Raw genomic sequence first — 10,829 nt, 5'->3', positions numbered from 1 at the left:
AGGTATAGGTATCAATTGAACACAGTGTTTTATTGATATATTTACAATTTTAAAGCAATTTGAAAGCCTGCCAGTGCCTCATTCCCTATAATAAAATAAATGATAAATACCTATACATTTTGGTATTTGATGTTGGGTTTTTCATCATGGAAAATCAGAGCTCCCCCTGCTCCTTGAGCTCACCAGGGTGCAGGTCCATGCCCCTCACTGCCCACCCACAGCCCCCTGGGCCCTGCCGATGCCCCTCACTCACCACCCACAGGCCCACATCTTTCCAGCCTTGCCAGAGGGGAGCCTGCAGCTCCCAGGGCTATGGGGCCAGGGACTTGGGTGTGCAGCCCCCTGCCCCTCTGCAGAAGTGGCCGAGCCCCAGCTGCCACCCATGGGAGGTGGTGGCTGCTGCGGCCCCAGTGGGGAACCCAGAGTGGAGCCCAGGGGAAGGGGCAGGTGCGTGGTCCACGCCCTGCTGTCCTCTCTGTGGGTCCTCCGCGGTGCAGCAGCCGGGCCCCAGCATGGTGGGGCAGAGCAGGGCTGGGAAGGGAAACTTGTTGCTGCTGCTGCAAGCTCTGCGGTACCCTGGTGAGGTCCCCACTGCCCACCCAGGGGCAGCAAGGGGCAAAACTCTGTGCCGCCACCCCTGCTGCTGCTGGGCAGGTAGGGGGGTGCTTCACCGGGGTGGCGTGGGGCTCAAAGCGGCAATGATCTTCCCCACCCAGCCCTATTCTGTCCTGCCACACGCCTGGTCGTGTCTGATGGGCCCCGGAGAAGGACATCAGGGCGGGGAGCCTGAGCCCACAGCGGGCAGCCCATCCTGCCCCATGCACAGATCTGGGGATACATGCCCTCTTCCCCCCACAGAGTGCATGCAGCAATGGGAAGCCAGGCCCTCCTGCCCTCCAGACAAGCTGCCCACAGCCTCGTCCTGCTCCCCGCCTGGGTCCTGCAGCTGCTCATTGCTCACATTTTTCTCAGGTAAAAGGGAAAATCTGAGGGTTTTTTCAATTTTTCCGTAGGAAACTAAAAACCTGGATCCCTGGTAACGACCTCACTTATGCTCAGAATAGAGAACCTGGATGGAGCAGAAAGCACAAACACGTAAAGCTCCACAAGGATTATCTCAGCTGTATGTAAGCATGTCTATATTCCACTGTGAAAATGGAGATTTTGAGGCAAAAAGTTTGTAGATAAAACAGTTGATACCTTGTCACAGGAAACGTATTGGGGGAGGGAAGCAAGAAGTATGTTTTCAGCCTTTCACATGTGACGTTTTTGAGAGAAACTTTTTAATGACACAGGCTCAATCCCGATTGACTTACAGTGGTGGAGCGGGACTTTAAAAAAAATCTCCCCGGAGCCGCTTTCTTCTTCTGTGTGGTTCTAGAAAGAGAAAGTTTGACAGAGCAACTTGTTTTATATTAGTTTTATATTATGTTTTATATATTAGTGGCCTTACCACAAGTTGTATGGCATTTGGGTGCTATGCTGCAATACGAGGGCACTTTCCTTTGTTTGCACTGGCCACCAGTGACGAGAGAAACTAGCGTCCATTGACCAGCTTATGCTCAGACTTGGCAGCTCCAGCAAAATTCCAGCATTTCACGTGGGTCCATTTAATATGTTGTTTGTTGACTTGACAATTCAATGTTGTACCAACAGCGGGGCTTATATTTCACTTGCTCATTTTCAAAGTGCTATGCAAACAATTAATTAATCCTTACAATACCCTGTGAGGTAGGTCAATATTATTCTCTGCATTTTGTTAATGAAGAAATGGAAGCACAGAAGGTTAAATTATTTGCGGAAAGCTCTGCAGATAAGTCCCAGGGTTTAGCTCAGACCATACCTGAAATTTTGCATCCAGGTATACTAATGAACGTGTAACCCAGGTACATCCAATGGTGTGCCCTATTCTCAATTGGATGGGACGGGTAGGCAGGAGGGGGTGCTGTGAGAGGGATGCCAGCATTTCGAGCAGGTCCCTCTTTCCTCTGTAGAGTTAGCCCAAGCCCAAAGTTCTTAATTATATGCAATTTATTGCGTTAACAACATATATATATAAAACTCTTCAAGATAGATATAATTATAGATATAGATACAAATATACATATACAGGTCTGTTAGCTGGAGGAAGGCAGCCCTAGGGAGGGCATTCAGGTAAGTACCCATGCCTGAGGCCCAGAAGAAGGGTGGATCCCAGGACAATCAATCCAGCAAGTTTATATCACAAGTGGGTTAGCTAATAAAGACATCCTTACAGAGCCCATTATACATAATTAATACACCCAACTATTTGTAACACCAACAATAACAATAGATACTAAATAGGAAACATAACTATACCAGATATTAGATGCGCCCTATCTGGGCTCCAGCCACTTGGTTCCTCAAATGGGATAGGGTCTTCTCCTCCTAGGCCCACTCACCCCACAGTGTCCCTTGCCTGGGGGCACCTCCCCGAGGGACCTGGGTTCCCAGTAACTCATGGTCCTTCCTCTGGGGGCTGTTGATCTGGCCCCTGGCTCCCTACACTGTCTCAGGCCTCCTGGAGCCATTGGCCTCAAGTTGAGGGTTCTTTCTACTGGGCCCTATGCCCCACATTGGGCACCCAGGGAGCTCCTATAGGAGCTGAGTCCTCACTGGCTCCAGTTCCCCAGTCTCACGCCAGGAATCTTTCCCCTTTCTGAGCCCTACTCTGGGCACTGGGGCTCTTTTAGTTAATGCTGAGCCACACTGCTGGGCTCCGGTCATCTGGCCTAGAGCCAGGGCTAACTTGAGCAGCCTCCCAGGACTGACTCTCCATGCGCTGGCCTGAGCAGCCTTGAGCTCCTCCCAGGGCCAGCTCTCTGTGTGCCAATCCATGCACTGCCAAGGCTCAGGTGAGGTCCAGATGATGGTCTTCTCTGGAGCTCCTCTCTCCTTGATGTCCCTCGCTGCATCTGCCCAGTGTGCTGAGTATGCTGGGCTTTTATTTACACCGGAGGCTCCGCCCCTGAAGTCTGCCAGACCTGCAAAGTGCAGTCTTCAATCAGGTCCAGGGCTCCTCGCATCCCCACCACTCTGAGCAGGGGTGGGGCAAGCCCCTCCCAGCTGTTACCTGATTGGTGGAAATATTCCACCAATCCAAAGTGTCCTTCTCCAAGCTGGGCTTGCCAGGCAAAAGCAGTGAGCCTGCCACGAAAGCTAGTTCCAGAACAAATGGAGTTTGTCTTATTAGCTTTCAGGCAGGAGCAATAAGAGGGAAGAATGACATAGATTAAATTATAATGATGCATGCTCTAACTGCTTGTAGTCAAGCAGTGCTGAAAGGAGTTAGCTTTGCTTTTATAGAGAGATTGATGGACTTTTAGCTAAGTGTGGAGGCAGCCCAGAGACATAACAGTGCAGTGTCACCTTAGAAACCATACTATTCCTAACGGTACCTTATACAAGCGTTCCGGATGGGTTTCACTTGGAGACCACCCTTAGGCAGAGATATTGCATTTCAACTCAGTGGAGAAGCTGGCAGGACATCTAGTAAACTCTAGGAAAGTACATGAAGGCCAAAGCTGTGCGTTTTTTTTATGTGATATCACTGGAAGAAATGCATCCTCCATGTGGAAGAAGTCAACTGCTCAAATGGAGATTAGAGCAGAGGTATGGTGGGATGTGGTTCTTATAGAAGCCAAGAGAGTCATAGAGAGTGTAAGGAAGCAGAAGGGAGGTAGGTGATGATGGACAAGGAAATGAGAGTATCAAAATGGGAGCTTTGAAAGTGAGGTATGTGCTCACGTGTTCACTGCTTGATTTAATTTTGTTGCTATTCAATAGAACGTGCATCTACCAGTTATTTAGTTGGAATATTTTACAGTAGTTATCCAAGTCCTACAAAATGCACAGTATGCACATTTTTAAGCATCCCCAGTGATCTTACATCCTTGCAAAAGAGCAACATTTGGCAACAGAAACTAATGTTTTGCTAAGTGCCAAAAGCAGAGGACACTGTAGCTGGCTTTGGGATGGCAGTGGGAGCTGGCCTGTGTTTATTAGTGAGTCAGCCTAAAAATAGCATGTGATTGAATCAAGTATAATGACTTTTACAGAGCTGCTAGAGTAGCACTCTGTATTTTTAACAGGTTGCTTCTTTCTTCATGGATCCATTTTTAGACAATCCTATGTTTTAGAGGCCCCCTGTTATTGAAACACCGAATGCGGTATTTTCACAGGGAGAACAAACAGCTGTATTTTTCTGGTGGACCAGACATGAACAGCAGAGGCAAAAAATGAAATCCTGGCCCATTTAGATCACTGTGAAGTTTTCCATTGAATTTGGTGATCTGAGAGTTCCACCCAAAATCTTTGAGCTCACTGGAAATATTCTTTGTGGCCCTGCTTTTATTTTCCTTTTTCTTTACCCTTATTTAGATAAATGGTCAGCTACAAGAAGCTGAGAGGGACAACATTCAATGTTTGGAGATGTTGGTAGAATAGAAATTCACTTGATTATACAGCCACCAAGCTTTTTATCTATCTAATATATATTCAGGGCAAAGGTTGCGCTCCTTGCTCTTTTCATTAGAAGTAGCAGAGTAGGACTGTCAATAGAAGCTTGCTATGAAATGAAACCTTCCTGTTTATAAATCTTTTATAACAAAGAAGACACATACAAAAAAAGGGAAATGGAAATAGACATGTATGGCCGCACTTAGTGATTAAAACTACAGCATAAGCAAGCACAGCAGGAGTTGTATGAAAACAGGAATTTTATTCTGCATGGTAAGGAAAAAATACGTTTCTATAAGGAATTTTTCTTTTTGGTTGTTGCATGAAAGGAATAAGAAGAATATGCAGATCTGTACCTTACAAAATGCAGCTGTGTTCTATTTGGGAAGGAAAAACACTCTTCTCACTTATTTCAATGGCTCAGGATAAGCTACTTAATGTAGGCAAATCATATAATAATAAAAGGCTTCTGTCCCTGTGGGCAGTTAAATGCAGAGAATCTCTCTCCATGGGCCTCAGAAGTTGGCTAACAGAATTATCAGCAAAGTTGGTGGTATTCACTTGCAATGGTATAGCCAGGTTCATAAAGGGATACAATACATTTTTGGAGGACAGATCCATCAGTGGCTGTTAAACATAACAGTCAGCAATGGTCACCTGTTCATTGTACCTAAGCATTATACTCTTGATGATTAGGAAGGCAGGATGGGGGATGGTTATTCTGCCCTCCTTTATACTCTCCTAAAGCTCCCATGACTTGCCAGGGTCAGAGACAGGTCTATTTGTGATGTAGGGAGCAGTAGGCCTAGACCAGGGCTGGGCAATTATTTTGGGTGAAGGGCTGCTTAGCGAGTGCAAACTGTTGCGGGCCGCATTTCCCTTTCCAGTGCAGGGAAGCAGGAACAACCCCATGGTCCCAGGCCAGAAGCCTCTGCTAGGCAGGGATTTCTGGTTGTGGGGCCAGGGCTCGCAGACCTTGCTGCTGGGTCCTGCTACTAGCTTCCTCTGGGTCCTACTGCCCCTGGCTCCTGTCATCTTTGACAGGCAGCTAGGAGCAAATAAATATTAATTTTCTAATGTTTTTAGGGGCCCTGTGGGCCAGATAGAATGGCCTTGTGGGCTAGATCTGGCCACCAGGCCATATTTTGCCCACTCCTGGCCTAGACCCATCCTTTCAGTTAGGGAGGCCACCAGATACACAACAAGTGATCCCTTGAGACAACAAAAATGAAAACAGGGATGGGAGTTAAGTCACAGGTTCATAACAAGGGTTCAGAGGCGGGGCATGAAGCAGAGCACATTAGCCAGCACCCCTCAAATGTGTCCAAGGAGCCTGTGGATGCTACCCAGTGACATTCTGCCAGGACATGTGAATGAAGGAATGAAAGGAAGATGACCCCACAGTCACCCAGGTTTTCTCTAATCAGGGCCTCCTTCTTGGCCTGATAGAAGGTGAGTTTGGTTGCAGCTACGAGGAGGTTGACCAGAAGGTCCTAGGACTTGGTGGGGCCACAGATGGGAAGTGCATAAAATATAAGATGAGGGGAAAAGTACAGCCAGAATCTCAGGAGTAGCTGCAAGCTGGGACACTCTAAGTAGGGTCTCCCTCTGCTGATAGAAAGGGCAGGTGTCAGGGGAATTGAAGAAGTGAACCAGATACATGCCTATGGAAACAGCTTTGTGCAAGAGCTATCACCCTAGGCCCCTGATGGCTCATGAGACCAGTGTGGTCCACTAGAGACCCGTGCCTTTGCCGAGGGTGTCCTACCACTTGGTGCCTGGGTGGGATGTGAGAGTAGGATGGTGGAGTGTACAGTGCATGAGTGTGTAGAGCTGGTGATGATAGGGTATACAGAAGTGTACTGGCTTGATATCTCCCATCCTGCTGAGGTGGTATGGTACAGAGGGCAATGGGGTCTGCCAACATGGGACCCCACAAGAAGCTCTGGGGGGCAGGTGGATATGAGTGGGCAGTGTCTGCCTTTGGACTGAACCTCTTCCATACATGTAAGGGCAGCAGGGTGGCCTTGACTTCCTGAGTAAGTGGTAGGATGCATATAATGTGGGTCGGCCAGCACATAAGGATCTGCCCACCCCTGCCTGACTTAGTCCAGAAGGCCCCTGATATGGGAAGTGTTGATCTGGATCATCCTCCAATGCATCCAGGCCATGTCTGTTGCAGGCACCATCAGCTGTGTGGTTTTCAGCAAGGGCTTAGCCATGAAGTCTGCAGCCTGGGGTGTCCAAGCCTGGAGGGAGGAGACCCAATATCCAGGCCCTGAGGTGGTACTGGTAGAAATCTAGCAGCTTGCTAAAGTCTTGTATGGGAAGGCCTCTCAGCTAGAAGACCCATTGCTCGTATCAAAACCCCCAGTGGCAGTGGAGGAAGGCATGTCTGATGGGGCACCATGCTTCCTGGCTACTGGCACTGTAAAGGAGCCTCCAGAAGGCGTGAAGGCAAATGGTGTGTACCTGGCTGTGAATGCATGCCAGGCCCTGCCCCCTGCTTGCTGAAGGGGCGGTTCAGGAAGCACCCAGTGCTGTCCTGGCCAGGAGAATCCCATATCTGGCTGGGCAGGAGGTTTGGAAGCATGGGCAGGGTGTTGAACCAGTACCAAAGCTTGGATAGGACAAGCTTGCTGATGACCAGAGTACTATGTTTCAGGCAGAGAGGCACTGGAGGAGTCCCATCCATGCTCACAGCTGCTCAGACACCCTAACTTCGAGTTGGTCCCAGTTCTCTGGCAGAGGGGGCTGGCTGGGGAAGAGGTAGGCCCCCCAGATAGAACAGTGAACCGATGCTGCAGTGGATGTCTTGGAGTGTGGCTGGGAGTAAGCCCACCTGCCATGCATCACTCATCATCAGGCCAGAGCTTGGGCAGAAGAAGCTGTTGAGTAGATAGATTGGCAGACCTCCACCTCTGCCAGGTTGTTTGGGTCCTGGTCTGTGAGGAGCATGTCATCAGCATACACTGAGAGGACTGCTGTCATGGCCTGCTCTGTGAGCACCAGCCACATCATCTGCTGGTGCAGGAGGCAGAAAAAGGGCTCAAGGCTGAAGGTGTAGAGATGGCTTAACAGCAGGCAGTCTTGATAAACTCCCCACCTGAAAGGGATGGGCTCTGACAGTGTCCTTTTGAATTTGATCATGCAGAGGTGTACAACACCTGGAGAAACTACATGAAGCAGGGACAAAAGCCAAATGCCTACAGAGTGCCTGTGAGGTACCTGTGATCTATCTTGTCAAACACCTTCTCGTAGTTAACAGACAGGGGGGCAAATGACAGACCATCCCTGAGAGTGAGTTCAAGGAGGTCCCAGACCAGGTATAGGCTGTTGAAGATGGTACACCTTGGTACCACATATATCTGTTCCACCAGCACAGACTTCAGCCACAGTGATATGGCCCTTGCTACAAGCTTGTAGCCTGTGCAGAGGAGTGAGAATGGACACTGGTTCCTCATGGCACATGTTCCTCATGCCCTTCCTTTTTTGGTAGCATGAGGGGAAGAGCTTCCAATCCCCTTTGGATTTGGCCCTGACCATGGCAAAATCTGGGCTGAAGAGACCCCAGAAGGCATGGTAGACCTCCATGGTTAGCCCACCGATGCCCAGAGACTTGTTGGTGGGCACCAGGAAGATGGCTTCTGAGAAGTCAGCCAGAGTGAAAAGACCTTTCAGCTGGTCCCAGTCACCCACACTGACCTGTTGCAGTCCCTTCCACAGGACGTAGCAGCCATTAGTGTTGGCTGGATCTGACAAAAAGTCCTGCTTAGAAGGCCCTTATCTTTACACCTTGCTGGGATCCATGAGTGGGGGTGCCATCCTTTGCCAAGAGGCAGGTGATCTACTTTTTGGCACCTCTCCTCTTCTCAAGTTCGCCAATGACACCAAACTCTGGGGTAAAGCATTCACACCTGAGGACAGGAGGGTGATCCAGGCAGAGCTTGACAGGCTCATGAAGTGGGCGGATGAGAACATGATGGTGTTTAACACCGAAAAATACAAGGTGCTCTACCTTGGGAGGAAAAACCTGCAGCATGCTTATAGACTCGGCAGTGCTACACTGGTTAGCACTACAGATGAAAGGGACTTGGGGGTCATTATTGACCACAAGATGAGCATGAGCCTGCAATGAGATGCTGTGGCTAGTAAAGCAAGCAAAACGCTGGCTTGCATCCATAGCAAATCCTGGGATGTTATTCTCCCGTTGTACCTGGCCTTGGTGAGGCTGCAGCTGGAGTACTGCGTGCAGTTTTGGGCTGCACAATTCAAAAAGGATGTGGAGAAGCTTGAGAGAGTCCAGAGAAGAGCCATGCGCATGATCAGAGGTCAGGAAAACAGACCTTATGATGAGAGGCTGAGAGCCATGGGACTCTTCATGGGACTCTGGAAAAGTGCAGGCTCAGGGGCAATCTGGTGGCCACCTATAAGTTTATCAGGCGTGACCACCAGTATCTGGGGGAACGTTTGTTCACCAGAGTGTCCCAAGGGATGACAAGATCGAACGGTCACAAACTCTGCTGCAACAGATACACACTGGACATAAGGAAGAACTTCTTTACTGTCCAAGCCCCCAAGTTTTGGAATAGACTGCCACCGGAGGTGGTTCAAACACCCACTTTGAACCCTTCAAGACACATTTGGATGCTTATCTTGCTGGGATCCTGTGGTCCCTGCTGACTTCCTGCTCCTGGGGCAGGGGGTTGGACTCGATGATCCTCCGGGGTCCTTTCCAGCCCGAACGTCTATGAATCTATGAATCTCTAAGGCATAGAAGAAGTGGGAGCCATGGTCCATCTCCCAGACGAGCTGGATCTGTGATCAGACAAACATGCCACAGGTGTGGAGGTCATCCATAGTTTGAAGGTCTTCCTTCTTCTCCCTACACTCTCCACAGGGACACAGGTAGTCTGGGTTCATGGCAAGGCACCTTTCCAGGTCCAACAGCTCCTTCAAGAGCTCTTTAGCTGCCTCCCTCTGCCAGGTGTATCTCTGAGTGTAGCTGAAGCAAAAGAGCTATACATGTTCCTTCCCCTGTTCCAGGAAAGCAGCTCAGATGTTCTTATGTAGAATCATAGAAATGTAGGGTTGGAAGGGACCTCAGGAGGTCACATCTAGTCCAACCCCCCATGCACAAAGCAGAACCATCCCCAACTAGATCACCCCAGCCAAGGCTTTGCCTAGCCGGGTCTTGAAAACCTCCAAGGATGGAGATTCCACCACCTCTCTGGGGAACCTGTTCCAGTGTTTTTACTCTCCTAGTGAGATTTTTTTTTCCTAATGTCTAACCTAAACTTCACTTGCTGCAATTGGAGCCCATTGCTCCTTGTTCTGTCATCTGCCACCATCGAGAACAGTCCAGCTCCATCCCCTTTCTAACCTCCATTCAGATAGTTGAAGGCTGCTGTTAAATCCCTTCTCAGTCTCCTCTTCTCCAAGAATCAAGAATTGTTTCACCAGATCGATCAAGAAGAGATGGTAGTTTATATTATTTCAGCTAGGCATATGCCTTGCTAATCATTATCTTTTCTCCAAATTTAACAAACCCTGACTAAAAGAGTAGGTAAAATAGATGGCCTAATGCAGTGAGGCCAACCTTTTTGGCAGTGCCACAGATTAGCCCCACACCCCCCAGAGTGCCACTCTGATCCTCTTCTCCTTTCCAATCCATTGCTCTGCTTTCTTCTTCCTGCCCCACCTGCCACTGGGCTGCCTGTCCCTTCCCCAGGCTGCCCATGCCACTTATGGCACACATGCTGTATGTTGGCCATCCCTGGTGTAATGCATATGCTTTGTTGTGGCAGGTGATTCTTGCTCTTTAATATAGCTTCTTCTCTTTATTACCTGAAGAAAGGAACCCCGAGTTCAGTATCTCAGAACACAGGTTCTGTGGTGATATAGCAAGGAAACCATTTGGCTTCTCCTTGTTTTCTTTATTCATTGGCATCCATTTTCTTCCAGGCTTCCTCCTGATATATTTATAGATTGGTATATAGGCATTACAGGTCAAATGTTCAAGAGCGCTGGAGCGATTTAAGAGCATAAGTCCCATTGGATCACTTTGGCACTTTTGATAATCTCACCCTGGATGGATGAATGGATATGGATGAATTATTTTAGTCTTCCTTAGCAGAGGGATAGTAGCTATGGGTTTGACTGGGCACGTGTTAAAGTGAGGAGTCAGGAGAGTCCAGTTAAAAATTATGAATGGTGTCCTAAAAATGTAGGATGGTAAGCGAGATTAACAAATGTAGGTCAGATATTATTCTTTGGGTGAATCTGATATTTTTTGTTAGACCAACTTAAATAGCTGGAAAAAATCGGGCTAAATTCCCCCCCCCCCCCAC

At 48.6% G+C, this 10,829-nt stretch overlaps 1 protein-coding gene across 1 annotated transcript in view; it reads right to left on the bottom strand.

The window, feature by feature from the left end:
• The window catches only part of USP24 (ubiquitin specific peptidase 24), a 112,523-nt gene that overhangs the window by 98,645 nt on the left and 3,049 nt on the right, over positions 1 to 10,829 (bottom strand). Inside the window, exons 2-3 of the mRNA XM_019528298.1 lie at positions 8,023 to 8,234; positions 7,393 to 7,500 (exon numbers count right to left, since the gene is read on the bottom strand). Of these exons, the coding sequence (XP_019383843.1) occupies positions 7,393 to 7,500; positions 8,023 to 8,234 (320 nt within the window). The remainder of the gene's footprint in view (positions 1 to 7,392; positions 7,501 to 8,022; positions 8,235 to 10,829) is intronic.

Source organism: Gavialis gangeticus, unplaced genomic scaffold (assembly GCF_001723915.1).
Source record: "Gavialis gangeticus isolate Ggan-Ray unplaced genomic scaffold, GavGan_comp1, whole genome shotgun sequence".
Lineage (NCBI taxonomy): Eukaryota > Metazoa > Chordata > Crocodylia > Gavialidae > Gavialis > Gavialis gangeticus.
The sequence above is the reverse complement of the archived record's forward strand: the minus strand, read 5'-3'. Positions and strand labels throughout refer to the sequence as shown.